This window comes from Eschscholzia californica, unplaced genomic scaffold (genome assembly GCF_041429995.1).
Source record: "Eschscholzia californica isolate CP2 unplaced genomic scaffold, dmEscCali1.0.p SCAF_5, whole genome shotgun sequence".
Taxonomy (NCBI): Eukaryota; Viridiplantae; Streptophyta; class Magnoliopsida; order Ranunculales; family Papaveraceae; genus Eschscholzia; species Eschscholzia californica.
Window position 1 is genome coordinate 13,508,265 of NW_028238472.1, and position 15,579 is coordinate 13,523,843.

Here is a 15,579-nt window from a genome sequence, read left to right on the forward strand (position 1 = left end):
GTCATTTTGATATTATACGAGGATAAAAATGTCATTTTGGCAACTTGGTAAACATGTCATTTGGTTAGAAGGACAAAAATATCATTTTCCCAACCTATATAATAAAACAGAAGGGAAAACGATGACTGAGACAAACATCCTTTTTTAATAAAGGATATTGTCTACAAGCCCTTCTCAAAATTTAAAATATAGTCTTTCGTAGAAATAAAGTTACCTATTCAAAAAACAAGAATCTTTTCCTTCTTATATATAAAAATTCTAATTTAAGAAAAAAAAAAACAAAATAAATTTCAAGGGTTAAAAAAAGAAATTAATACTCTCTTTCAATAAAATAATAACTAATTTAAGAGAAAAGAAACAAAAAAAATAATACAGAAAAATAATAACTAATAAATATCTCTCTCTCTCTCTCTCTCAATAAAATATAACAATAAATTTGATAACATTTGATTGATACAAGTGTCTGTGCCCTAGGGCACGGGATATACCCTAGTATATAAGTAAAAGTGTATATTGATAAATTTTATGGGTTAAAATGTCATTTTGAACATATACAGAGATAAATATTAGGTTTGAAGCATCCTATTATATTAAAATAATTTTATTTTGATTTTTGACTTTCCATGGAAACTAATTTTTAGGAGGGTAAGGAATTGAAAGTGGATTATTTCATGGAAATAGATTTTCGAGGGAATTAAAAGGGTTATTTCCCTAATGGCCCCCAACTTTGTGACCAGCCTCCCGCCTGGCCCCCTACTTTACGAGAAATACCCATATGGCCCCCTTCCGTTATAACACCGTTAGTTTCTTTCTTCCATTTCTTTTCTCTATCCTCCAGCATGTTTTCTCTCTCTGCCACCTCGTTAAAACCAGCCACATCACCGGCAGGGTCGCCGGCCGGCCAAATTTCCGGCCGGCGACCTTCAAACTTTTTTCTCTCTCTCTAAAAAAAAAATTTTAGATTCTCTCCTCTCTCTCTCTAAACTCCGGCGATGGGGGTTTCCTTCGCCGGAGTAGGTCGAACAGACCTGTTCAAGGTCGACCTTGACCTACTCCGGCGAAGGGAAACCCCCTTCGCCGGAGTTTAGAGAGAGAGAGAGGAGAATTTAAAAAAAAAAAAAATTAGAGAGAGAGAAAAAAAAGTTTGAAGGTTGCCGGCCGGAAATTTGGCCGGCCGACGACCCCGCCGGTGAAGACGATGAGGTGGCTGGTTATAACGAGGTGGCAGAGAGAGAAAACATGCTGGAGGAGAGAGAAAAGAAATGGAAGAGAGAGACTAATGGTGTTATAACGGAAGGGGGTCATATGGGTATTTCTCGTAAAGTAGGGGGTCAGGCGGGAAGTTGGGGGCCATTAGGGAAATAACCCGAATTAAAACCATGGAATTATACTTCATATCAAACGGTGGAAATACCTATTTACATGGAAATTCTTTTATTTTTATGGAAATAGTTGAGATATCAAACACACCGTGAAATATATTCCGTAAAAATAAGAGTTTTTTTCGTTTGGTTGTCATTTATTATTCCGTGAAATTACAAATTTTGTTATTAAAAGCTTTTACAAATATAATATTCAATTAAAAGCTTTTATTTACCCCTTATGTAGTTAAAATGACATTTTTACCTTTATCATTTTTAATCATATGTTGCCGCCAAAATTACATTTTTACCGTTGTATTGTCAAACTTACATTTTTATAACAATGTCACTTTGCTAACTTATAGATAAACAAGATATTTTACTAATATAAAAAGGTGTGAATATGCTGATACAAAAGGGTAAATGTTATTTTGACAACGTAGAGATAAACAAGATATTTTAGTAATATAAAAAGGTAAATATATCATTTTAATAATGAAAAGGTTAGATAAAAAATAAAAATAAAAAGGTTAAATGTACTATTTTTACAAGATAAATGTAAAAATGTCTTTCAGGTCACATAAGGGTAAAAATGACCTTTCCGTATCGAAAGAAGGTAAGAATGTTATTTTCACAACATGATAAAATTTTAGTTTGATATTATAAAAGGGTAAAAACGTAATTTTGACAACATAAGGTTAAAATATTATTTTGACAACAACAGGATAAATATGTCATTTTGGTATTATAGAAGGACAAAAATGTCATTGCCCAATATAGGTAATAGAACATTTTACTAATATTGGCGAGTAAAAATGTCACGTTGAACATATATGGAGAAACAATAACAGGTTTCAAGTATCCGAAGATATTAAAATATTTTTCTTTTGATTTCTGACTTTCCGTGGAAGCTAATTCCTTGGGAGGAACAAAGAATTAAAAGTAGAGGATTTCGTGAAAATAGATTATGTAGGGAATTAAAGTCATGGAATTATACTTGGTATCAAACGGTGGAAATACGGATGTTCTTTTATTTCCATGGAAATGAGTGATATTAAACACAGCCCTAAGAGTCATTACATGGTCTCGATATGTCATGAAAATATATTATCATAAATTGAATAAGTTTTATTACTATCATCACAAAAACATTTTGGACCCTAAGAGTCATATAAAGACCCTTAAAGCTATTCTATAGTGTCTGGAAGCTCATTCATTCCTACATCTACCTTACTTCATCTAAGTTCAGTAATCACGTATCTCTATTTCCATGAGAATTAACCTGAGACTTCTAGGATGCTGAGTGGGTGTACCACTGCACCAAGTGGTGGTGGAATGATTTGATATTTAATTTTCTCCATTTTATTCTAACGATTAGAACAATGTGAGTTACCGGCGAGAGAGAGCCGAAAAATCAAATATCTAATACTTTCGTCTGAGTCTGAAGAATCCCGTAGACATTCGAACCTGGACTATTTGCCCGCCTCCTAGATTTTAGTGTGTGGGTTAAGGTATTAGAAGCCATCGAAGGTCCGCCCTGCAGCCGAAAAGATTGGATAATATACCTGAATTCAGTCGGGCATTATCTTATAGGCACCCATCTTATATTGCTCATTCAGGTGGAGTTTGGCAAGCCAAGTACTGGTCAGCTTTCACCAAGTCAATAAGTCTATAGAACGACCGAAAAACACACAGGTCGATCCAAATCCAAATCACTGGGGAGGCGAATCCGAAAGAGGTCTGCCACCTAAGCCCTGAAACGGAGGTCGACACGAATTTTCTAAGCACCTTAAACATTGGTCTGGCTTCAAAGCAAACTGGGTCAGTCCTCTTAAGAGTTATTCTTTGGGTCCTAGAGCAGTAAGGGAGTTATGTGAAAATATGCTTGGCTACTTAAGCATGTCTTGCCGAAAGGCAAGGGAAAGGTGAATCTGAGCCAAGATTTACCTAATCTAAGGCCTGACTTGATTTGAAGTTGACACGAATTTCCTAGACGCCTTAACCTTTGGTCTGGCTTCGAAGCAAACCAGGTCAATCGTAAGAGCTATGCTTTGGGTCATAGAGCGGTAAGGGAGGTCTATGGAAATATGCTTGGCTCCTTAAGCATGTCTTACCTAAAGGCGAGGGAACGTGAATCTGAGCCAAGATTTACCTAATCTAAGCCCTGACTTGATCTGAGGTCTGGGGCAAAGATATCAACCAAATAAGCCTGATTTGTCCTAACTTCGAGAAACGCTTCAATAGGTCAACGAGACGCGAAAGATCAAAGCACGCCAAAACCCCATTTTTTATACACGATCCGCAAATCGTCAAAGAATCTGTCAGTGGGAGAGGATATGAACTGATAGGATATTATTAGCCGAACATACATTGACGTGTGACTCCATCTAAGTCAGTGCCTTATCAACGCATCATCATAGTCGATCATCATGCCCGATCAACCGAAGCTATACAAACATATCAGGGTCACCCTAATTAGGGATTAAAGGTTCACCTTCTAAACTCACACTGAATTCATTCTTTTTCAACTTAAAAAACACCTTATTGACTCGAGTGTCAGGGGGAATTTGAACTTTTTGCAGGTTATGTTTTCACAAATCGTACAAGGAAAAGTTCATCATGTGTTCGTTGAGAAGAAGCTGATTGAAGAAAACAGGAAGCAAGATAAAAACTAGAGAAGCTTCAAAGCGAACATGAGAAGGCCACCGCTGTAGCTTAATAAGAAGAAAGGGATGCCCCTTTGATCCCACGGCTAAAAATCAACTCAGAGAAAGAGGAACCTTATATTAGTCAGACATAACTGAATGAAGTTACGTGAGTCGAGATGAATATGAAAATTAGGAGATTTGGATCATGACTCCAAGTCTGAGTTAACTCGAGTTGAGTTAGTTCCCTATTTGTTTTTGTCAGGGTCACAGTATGTGAGGTTAATTTTACCTCCATTTGTCTTCGGTCTTTTTAATATAATTTGTTTTATGTATTACTACTCAATTGAGACTGCAAGGAGAAACTATACCACTTTAGATTTGGGTTTACGTGGCAGTGAAGTAGGGATTTGATGTATCACTACTCATTTGAGACTGCAAACAGAACAATGATATTCAATCCTTTCAATAGGTTCTTTCAGACAGGAACTCAATACCTTGGCCTTCGGCTGATTCTTTTCCATGACATTGTACTATCATTTCCCACCAAATAAAGGAGTTTTCTTTCCATCTTCGTCCTTTCATACCAAGACTGTATTTTTTATGATGTTTGATTGAACCTTCTGGATGAATTATGCAAATCCACTTTAATCTTGTTATCAGTACCTTGATGATGGCCTTTCGACTAATGTCATGTTTTTATTGGTGCTCGTCTATGCATACAAAAGTTTATTGTAACAAAAATTGCATATAAACCATGTTTGGATGAAACAAATAGATTCATATAATCCTAATAAACTTACAAACCCATTTTCCCATATCAACCCGAAGAAAAAAAAAAGAAGACATGATTCCTTTGCGTCTTGTTATTTATGCTTGAAGAGAAATTTGAGTGTTCAAGAGATAAGATTAACTTGAAATAGACTAAGATGAAAGTCACAAGCCCTACGATGGGAAAACAGTGAAAGTCTGAGTAATCTATCTGCAACAACCTGCAACAAAAGGATTGCAAAAATGAGCTATTAATGGAGAAAATAAATTAGTTTTGGAATTAGAGGTCTAAATACTCTAAATACTAAGGTACTGTCACAAATTGTTATAATAATACTCCTTACTATTGTCAAAGGGGAAACGATATTTAAAAGCGAAAATTTAGATCTCACCCGAGTGGAAGAAAAGCGAGTTCTGCTATGATTTAAGAAAAGAAGGCGATGAATAATTTTATGGCAGTAGTTCCTCAATTATACAACTACCATTCCAGTGACAAAACTTACATATAGATCCTATGTTTCTACCTATGCTACAGAAATCATTTATACTCGACCACAGGTAAAAGGTTGCATAAAGACCATGGGTGTTTGAGTGTTTGTGACGCCCAAGTCCCAGTTTCCACATCAGGTGCCATGAAACCAAAATATAGAGCATTTCTGTCACGGAATCATAACACAATAAATATGAAAGTCAAATAAATGGTAAACAAATACATCATAGAGCTCATAAGAAACCATAATCAGACTAACGATGAATAAATTGATTCATAACCTTTGAAGTGCTAACTAAATTAGTTGGTTAACAAAACTGAATGAAAATACCTCTCGTCTAAGAAAAACAAAACTCCAAAGAACTAGATATCTCGAAAGTAAAACCTACGAACGAAAATTCTGAGGAAAAAGCAAATCAACCTCTAGTTGGTAAATTACTTCTCCAACGAGAAGTATACGCCCCAATTAACCGCCTTATAATTGATGATTTAAGACCTTCAAACAGGATCCACGAGCAACACTTACCATGAGTGCACAATCAATACCTAAAAAACAAAATAGTTGGGTTAAAACCCGACTGCAATAGATTTTCACAAACCTAAAGTCCAGGTAGGCAAGCTTAATCCCCAACTAAGGAAGCATTGCTTTCATATTCATTATCGTCATTCCTCTGAAATTCAACGGTGACAACATTAAAAAACGAGATTTACCTCACGCTTATAGAAACTAATAATTTATGATCTTGATTATTAGGTTTTCAAGTTCTCGTATGTTAATCCAATACTAACCATCATATTAGAACGATGTTTCCTCTTTTTCCAATAGATATAAAATATCATGACTTTAACTAAGGTAAAGCTTTATAGCATCCAAACCTTGACATGGAAGTCAACACAAATTTATATCAAAAGACAAAATCATCAAATACTAGTTGGTATTTCAAACCTATACACAATAGACATTGGAGCTCATAATGATTTACAAACAAGTTCACCAAACATACCAAATCGACGAAACATGACAAGTCAAAAAGAGATGATGCTCATAGTAGATCCTCACGTAGATCCAACCTCAAACAAACAATAACAAAAATAATTAACAAATATAAACTCACCAGTAGAAGGTATCTACCTAGTAGATACATTGTCTAAAGAACATAAACCATGTGAATTAGCTAAATAAATTCGTTCAGTAGAGACTGTCTTGACACATTACGCAAAAATTATCATACATCCTCACCCAAAACTCCGATCAAGACACCGTTTGAAACATTGGAAAGTAGGCAAACATACCTTGTCAACCATATAAGAAACACAACCAAATTCGTCACATGTTATAACTAGATTTAATTTAAACTAGACCAAATTACAGTGAAGACTGTTTTGACACCTTGTACGAAGATTTGTCATTACTCCTCACTAAGGGCTCTGATTAATGCACCTTTTGAAGCAGTAGAAAGTAGACAAATAGAATTCTCCAAACATATAAGAAACACACCCAAATTCGTCACCTATCAATATTGGATTCAAAACTCCTCACTCGGAACTCCGATTAATGCACCGTTTGAAGCATTAGAAAGTAGGCAAACAGAACTCCAAAAATATAAGAAGCACATCCAAATTCGTCACCTACCAATACCAGATTCAATTTAAACTAGATCGAAATACAGTAGAGACAGTTTTGACACCTTGTACAAAAACTATCACAACTCCTCACCCAAAACTCCGACTAATGCACCGTTTGAAGCATTAGAAAGTAGACAGACATAACTTTCCAAACATACAAGAAACACACTCAAATTCGTCGCCAATCAATAAGAGATTCAATTTAAACTAGACTGAAATACGGTGGAGACTGTTCTCTATAGATATTTTATGAAGTTCTACACAAAACTAATATCTAAAACATTTAATTATTCTAGATAAAAACTATTTGATTAGCAATACTAAAACCTAGCATGGAATAGATTGAAAGAGTCTACAAAAGAATTAGGAGATAGGAAATCTACCTCTTTTGCCTTAGACGCCTTGAAGACCACAATCATGCCTCGATCTCTCTCCCTACAAAATTTTATCTCTTTTCTTCTTTATTTATCCTTCCTTCACTAAGGAGTGGTTGCACCACCTCCCTATTCTATATATTTTTTCAAAAGTGAAGAAGATTATGGTTTTTAAACCCACTAGTATTTCAACCGAACCAAACTGGCATTGAGTTTTGTTACTTCCGCCCAATTTGCTATATAAAAAAAAATAAGGGTGTTACAAGTATGTAGTCCACAAGAATGAACTTGTGTTTGCATCTTAGTTATAGGAAGATTATAACACCCATATTTTTTTATATACCAAATTGGGTGGAAATAACAAAACTTTAGGTCAGTTTGAGTTGGATGAAATACTAGTGGGTTTAAAAACCCTAATCCTCTTCACTTTTACAGAAAACATATAGAAGAAAGAGATGGTGCAGCCACTTCTTAGTAAAGGAATGATGAATAAAGAAGAAAAGAGGTAGAGATAGATTTCTTTAGAGGGAAAACAAAGCATGATTGTGGTCTTGAAGTCATCTAAGGCGAAAAGAGGTAGATTTCCTATCTCCTAATTCTTTTGTAAGCTCTTTCAATTTATTCCATGATAGGTTTAGTATTGTTAATCACATAATTTCTATAAAGAACGATTAAATGGTTTAGATATTAGTTTTATCTAGAATTCCATAAAATATCTATAGATGACAGTATTTCGGTCTAGATTAAAATCGAATCTGGTATTGATAGATGATGAATCTCGTGGTGATTCTTATATGGTTGGAAAGGTCTATTTGTCTACTTTCTAATAGGTCAAACGGTGCATTAGTTGGAGTTTCGAGTGAGGAGTTATGATAGTTTTCGTACAAGGTGTCAGAACAGTCCCTACTGTATTTCGGTCTCGATTAAAATCGAATCTAGTATTGATATATGATGAATCTCGATGTGATTCTTATATGGTTGGAAAGGTCGGTTTGTCTACTTTATAGTAGTTCAAACGGTGCATTAATTGGAGTTCTGAGGGAGGAGTTATGATCGTTTTCGTAGAAAGTGTGAGAAAAGTCTCAACTGTATTTCGGTCTAGATTAAAACCGGATCTGGTATTGATAGGTAATGAATTTAGGTTTATTTCTTACATTGTTGCAAAGGTTTATTCGTCTACTTTCCAATGATTCAAACATTGTATTAATTGGAGTTCCGTGTGAGTAGTTATGATAATCTTTGTGTAAGGTGTCAAGACAGTCTCCAATTGACGAATTTATTGAGATAATTCACATGGTTTCTATTCTTTGGGCAATGTATCTCCTAGGTAGATACCTTCTAGTGGTGAGTCTATATTTGTTAACTATTATTGTTATTTGTTTGTTTGAGTTTGCGATTCACGTGAAGATTTATTATGAGCATCATCTCTTTTGACTTGGCATGTGTTGTTGGCTTGAATTGTTTGGTGAACTTGTTTGTAATTCTTTATAAAAGTTAATGTTTGTTGTGTATTGGTCGGAGATTCCTGAACGAGGATTTGATGATTGTGTCTTTTTGGCATAATGTTTTGTCGACTTACATGTCAAGTTTGGGTTCAGTAAAGGCTTATCTTAGTTAAAGGTGTGATCTGTTTATATCTATTGAAAAGGAGAAAGATCGTAGTATTATGAGGGTTAGTATTGGATTAGAATACGAAAACTTTGAAAACCTAATAATCAAGAACATAAATTATTAGTTTCTACAAGTGTGAGGTAAAACTCGTTGGATGATGTTAGTTGTCACCGTTGAATTTCAGATAATGTCAATAATGAATATGAATGCAATGCTTCCTTGATTTGGGGATTGAGCTTGCCTACCCGGGACTTAGGCTTGTGGAAATCTACTGCAATTGCGTTTTCACTCAACCATCTTGCTTTTCAGGTATTGATTGTGCACTCATGGTAGGCATTGCTCGTGGATCCAGTTTGAAGGTCTCAAATCTTCAATTTCAAGGCGGTTAGCTTGAGATTTAGGATTTGGGGAGATACACCAGGGGTTGCCACTTGTTTGATCTTAGTACGTCAGACAAAGCTTTGTTCGTAGGTTTTGCTTTCGAGATAGGTAGTTCTTTGGAGTTTTTTTCCTACATTCGTAGCATTTTCATACAGTTTGTTTACTAACTGATGTAATTAGCTACTTCAAAGATTATGATTCAATTTATTCATCGTTAGTTTGATTTATGGTTTCTTATAAGCTCCATGAGGTATTTATTTGCCACAGCTTTGGCTTTCATATTAATTGTGTTGTGATTCCATGGCGAAATGCTCTAAATTTTGGTTTTCATGGCGGCCGATGTGGAAACTGAGACTTGGGGCGTGACATTATAACAGTTATATAACCAAGTCAAAAGGAGGGTTCTACAAATAACAATAACGGTTTGTTGCTGGAAAATGTAGTTACTTCTCTAACTAAATCTGATTTTGAGACAATGATTCAAACCAAGCAACATAATGCAATTGCTATCAGAAAAGAGTAATTTGGTTGGTTTTTCAACCTAAGTATCACAAAGCTTAAATCTCATGTATCAGATAAAAGACATACTTGGTTTAATTTTTTAAATAGAAAAAAGACGCAGGCATTTGGAATGACAAAAGAAGCAGATTGGACAGAACCTTTGAGAATAGACTTCCGAGCAATTGTCTGGCATTCTCATCACTAATGCTTCACCTTGCCGGTACAGATATCTCATGTTTTTCATTTATGATAAGGCAATAAAGCAACAGCTTCGCCCTCAAGTACAAGGGTCTGCCCATTCTTAAAGCATTTTGTTGAGAACTTTGATCTGTTCTTGAAAAAGCATTTCATTTGTTATTTACAAGGCGTAAAAAAACAGAAGGACGATTATGTAATAAGGAAAAGGTTCGAAAGACGTACATGTATCTGTTCTTATTTTCTCTGATATTAAGAGCCTGTATTTGAGCAACCACCTCTTCGTTAATGTAGACTGGAAGTTTAAAACTCAAGCTTTGAGAAATATACACAGCCCCAGGCTGCCAAAACCAATGTTAGGTATAACATATGCATGAAAGTATGGATATCCGTGTTCAAGACGAACATAACGTGTCAGACATGGTAAGTGGAAAGGGTGCGATTGGGGATACGCAATAGTTATCTAGTTATAAGGTACGTTATTGTTGACTTACAATTTCAATTAAGATCAACCAATGTTATTATAATACACAAAAGATGTTAACATGCATTAGGAAAAAATGCGTGCTAACACAATTATGTGCAAGAAGTAGAATCGTAGATATAAAACCTCACGTTATACCTACTGGAGTGATTACGAGTACTAGACAAGAGTGTATACTGATCCAAAATAAAATAAAAATAAGAACAGAAAATTTATGCACATAAAGAAAAATAAAATTTTCTGGAGAAGAAATTCAATCTTGGAGAAAAGGTAGTTTGACACCCGTTTAATAAAAGCGGGTAGTCTGGCAACCGTCAACGTAAAGCTAGATATGTAAATGGAGAGGGAAGGAGACATTGCAAGACTTCTCATAGTCGCTAAGTCGCAGTAATGGGTCACACAGTTAACAGCGGAGATGTTCGTAACAGGACTTGAATCTTGAGGCCTTTGTTGCACTAAAAGGGAGGCAAAACATCGAAACTGTATGAGGCCACTTTCGACCTTTGAAATAGAAACAATGTCACAACATAAGAGATCGGTAAACAAAAATGTTAAAAAAATGAGATTGTTGTTTAACAGTAGTCTATCGATAGCAATGACATTTTCATAAGTGAGTTCTTGAGAAATTCTCATATGAAATAGATTTGGAGGTTAATTCTGAAAATGCTCAAGAAAATTAAAAGATATCAAACAAAAGAAGTTGATTTGAGGGAAAAGACTACAGAGAAAGAGACTTACAAAATGAGAAGCAATGATTTGAGGGAAAAGACTAGCAACAAGCATCCCATGAACGATCCGATTTTGAAAACCAGCATCTTGAGCACACTTAGAATCAAAATGCAATGGGTTCATGTCATGGCTAAGTTTAGAGTAATTATTAACATCTAGATCTGTGAACTTCCGCGATTTTGTGTAAACATCTCCGATTTTTATAACACTAGGTTCACAAGATGAAGAACTGAACCTCAAGAACGGCATGAAGTTTGAAACCAAACGCTTGAGAAGAATCATCTCATGTAGATGAGATACTTTCATGATATCTCTCAAATTGAAAAACAAGAGCTCTCTACGAATCTGCAATTTAGAAAATTTAAACATATATAGAGATTAGCTATGGCTCCCGAAAGATTCCAACAATTAAAATCCCAAACTAAATATTTTTTTTTTGAAAAGTTAATGTTAAATCACAAACTAAATATGATGTTAAACCCAAAAAAAATAGTAAGATTCAAACCCTGGTGTCCCTGCCCCCAGTGGATATACAAACATGTCAACACGCAACTAAATTGGGTATCAGAACGAGATCCGATTTTGTTTATCATTTCGAAAATTTATCCAAATTTGCCATATGAAGTATGAATTCTCAAATGAAGATATGAAGCAAACAAGATTCAACCCAGACTACAAATTATTCTTTTTTTATAAGAGAATGAATTTGTGATCATTCTTCTTTTACTGAAGTATCTAATCAACATTTCTCGGAACGGGTTTTGTTCATTATTCTAATATGTTCATGAATTACTTTAGAAAGGCTTTCTAACCCATTAGAAACAATCTAAGGAACCCATTATATTTGTGAACGTGAGCAGGGCGGAACCAGGATTTCAAGTTAGCCGGGGCAGACTCTTAACTAAAAGTAATTCAAACCCAATAAGTAACAACTAACAAGTATAAAATCCGATCCTACACCCAAATTCTATATCCAAATCTTATACCCAAAGGACTTGTATGGTTGTATGTGTTTTATATATTACATAAACTAATCAAAACCTAAGAAGTAATAACTAATAAGTATAAACTTTACAATAAGGATAAACTCATTACTCCTAAACCTAATCTGATTTCAATGAAACTAAACTACTTAGGAATTGTAAAATAACCCCTAGAGAGAGAAACTAAAATAAACCCTAACCCAGATCTGATTTTTTTTTTCTATTTTAAAATTTATCATGACTTTAATTTCAATCCAACTCTCATAACACTTTAAATTAGAAGGTAGATAAATTCATAAACCCTATGAAAGTACATTATAGATTGAAGAGAATGAGTAAGAAGATCGAACCTTCAAATTTTAGAGAGTGAGCCTTCAAAAATCGAAGTCAAGAAATCAAGCTCTTCTCTCCAATGACTTTCCCTCTCCAAGAATAAAGAAACTCAAGGTTGAACACTTCCCCTCTCCAATGGAACCAGTTGAACGAAAAACAGAACCGTTTGAGAGAGGGAGAAATTCACCGGTATCAAATCCACGGTTGACCAAAGCTGGTGTTCGATGACGGTAGGTTTGTGATGCCGATTGGTGGAGGGACTGTATAAAGTACGGTTTTTGAGCATAAATTGGGGGGACTGATAGTACGGAATAGGTTTCTACGTTGAGGAGCAAAGTCAAGTTCACACCGTTTTTGTGATAAGAACTTGGATTGTATTTTAGATAAGAACTGTTATCTTTTATTTTATTCCTTCTTAGATGATTGATCATATAACAATATCAATTCTAGTTGTTCAGCATATAAAATTAAAATTAGATAGCACCCTTCTCCACATCTTATCGAAGTATGAAATAGATAAAGAAATCACTAACATATTCGAAACACTAGAGTGAGTGCCAACAAGGGAACTAGATGTGTGAAATGTGATGTTAAACACATCAGGTAATGAGGTCGTCCATTGCTTTAACCATGAATCATGTTGGTATACGAATTCCATTACACTGTCAGTCCAATTTGCTGACAAGCCAAAGAACAATTTAATCAATCGACGGAAAATCAATATGGTGATTTCATCAACCTCGATATAATTTGAATAAATCTAAACCATTTCTCTAGTTAGACCCTATTTCAGTCCAATTTCACCACAATTAGAGCAAATCTTTAAGCAAGTTGGAAACTTTGCAGCTTTTAATCGGCATTATACTGAGAAGAACTAATTTGAGCATATTTCAGACCAGTTAGGCCTTATTTCAGACCAATTTAACATTTTAACCTATCTAAGACCAATACAGAAAAAAAATCACCAAAATTAGGACAGATTTTAGCCAAATTGAGCCGATTTCACTAAAATCAAGGCAAATTTGAACATGTTTCAGAATAATTTAAACATATAAGGCAAAATCTAAGCAAAATCTGTATTATAACATATGTTATTAAAACAATCTTAGAAACTACCAAAATCCTCATATTAGAAATTAGAAAAATTCAACGAAGTTTTGATATGTAAGGAGAAAGATAGACAGATAACCTGGATCAACTTCTCTCAAACTCATACATGAGACAACTAGGGCAAAATTTAGGGAAAAATCAGATTAATTTCATTTTCAGTAAAGAGAAAGAGATACGAGAGACAGAAAGATGTCTAATCTTTGAACCTTACTCACCTCGATATAATGAAGCCCTAGTTGGTGACGATTTTCGGCCAAACCTTCCCAAAAACCGAGCTCCAAAAATCCCAAAAACCGAGCTCCAAAAATCCCAAAAACCCTAGCGATTTGATGATAGAGAGAAGTGAAGTGCTTTTGGAACAGAAGAACCCAAGTTGAACTCGTTGGGTAATGATTTGCGGCCAAAAATCGAGTTGAAATTCCACAAATTCGAGCCGATGCCTGCAACGAAGAACTCGGGGTAAACCCTAGCTTTTGGTCGAGATGTTTCTGATGAGAGAAAGTGGCCTTCATTTTTGTTTTTATTAATGGCCTTATCCCAAATTATTCAAACTCTAGGGACTAAATTAAAAGTTCGTTCCAAAACCCATGAACACACCAGTCCATGTCAGCAGCTATGCCCGGCTGGACGCGCCAACTCACCCGGCCGGGATTCCGGCCGGGCATAGCATCATTTTTGCTTTCCAAATTGCGATAGCCCTATCAACAAGTTTGAGTTAGGTACTTGTCATGTTTATCACACCGTTGATCTTTGATGTATCAATGACTCAGGTGCTGTTTGTTTTTCTCATTTTTCAGATCTGAAATCTGAATTGGGAAGATGTATCAATGACTCAGGTGCTGTTTGTTTTTCTCATTTTTCAGATCTGAAATCTGAATTGGATCCCAATTCAGATTTCAGACGTTTGTTTTTCTTATTGATGAAAATCTGAAATGTTGGCTGACTAGGTTAAACATCTGAATTAGCTGAAATAATGGTCACTTAATTCAGACTTTAAAACAAGTCTGAAAAGGAGGCCTAACTTCTGAAATGATGAAAATGACGAATATGCCCTCCAAAATAGAAATATTTCCAGCGTCTTCTTCATCCTCCCCCCACCACCTGATCCTTCTCTCTTTAGCTTTATCTCCCTCTTTCTCTCCATCGACACCACCAATACCTCTGACCTAGATTATTAACCCATTCGCTAATGGCAAACAGAGATCCGACAAGGATTCAGCTTCTCACACCTTTTATTAGAGAGATAGATCAGACAAAGGATGATCTTTCGACACTTCCGATTAGGGAGAGAGAGAGAGAGATCCGGCAAAGGTCGAGCTTTCCACCCCTTTCGATTAGAGAGAGAGATCCGAAGAAGGTTAATACCTTCGGCTATGGACAGAGAGAGATCCGACGAAGGTTACCTTCGGTTATAAAGAGAGAGAGAGAGAGATCCAGTGAGGGGTTTATACTTTCGATTAGAGAGATCTCCGGCGAGGATTCATCTTCCCACACATACGGTTATAGAGAGAGAAAGAGATCCGGTGATGGGTTTATACCTTGGGTTAGAGAGAGAGACAGGGGAAGAGGGAGTGTGGTTTTCCATTTTTTGAGATGAAAGAGAGAAACCCTAATTTATTCAGACAAGATGGAAGAAAAAGAAACCTTATATATGGTTGTTTGTCAAATATATTAGTGAAGGCCTGAAGGGTATAAACGTCAAAATTGTAATTCAGATTTAAGGATTCAGATGTAGAAAACAAACATCTAACTCGTAAAACAATTCAGCTAATCCAGATTCAGCTAATTCAGTTCAGCTAATTCAGTTCAGCTAATTCAGATTCAGCTAATTCAGATTTAGACCCTTATAAAAAAACAAACAGCACCTCAATGTCCTTTTTGACCTCCTGTTTTTGTGACTTTGACATAACGGGCCAAGTTACTTGTCAACTTAGGAATTTCCCAAAGCAAAACTCAGTTTGGATTTTTTTTTTTTTTTAACTGTG

General features: G+C 35.3%; 1 protein-coding gene across 8 annotated transcripts; it reads right to left on the minus strand.

Moving 5' to 3' along the window:
* Nucleotides 1–4,734: 4,734 nt before the first annotated feature.
* Nucleotides 4,735–14,136, minus strand: LOC147537232 (hydroxyacyl-thioester dehydratase type-like protein). Of its 8 annotated transcripts, none has more exons than XR_015225752.1 (6): nt 13,810–14,134; nt 11,178–11,513; nt 10,181–10,250; nt 9,919–10,088; nt 5,689–5,813; nt 4,735–4,998 (listed from the first exon to the last, which is right to left on the minus strand). XR_015225752.1 is itself a non-coding variant. In XM_086642250.1 (4 exons), exons 1-4 carry the CDS (start codon nt 14,104–14,106, stop codon nt 9,970–9,972), a joined length of 822 nt encoding a protein of 273 aa, XP_086498376.1. In that variant the 5' UTR covers nt 14,107–14,135; the 3' UTR covers nt 9,739–9,969. The 8 variants fall into 8 exon arrangements, 3 of the variants coding, with proteins under 3 accessions (XP_086498376.1, XP_086498375.1, XP_086498374.1); XR_015225749.1 differs by having other exon boundaries at nt 10,181–10,296; nt 13,810–14,129; XR_015225750.1 differs by having other exon boundaries at nt 4,735–5,433; nt 10,181–10,296; nt 13,810–14,129.
* Nucleotides 14,137–15,579: the final 1,443 nt, after the last annotated feature.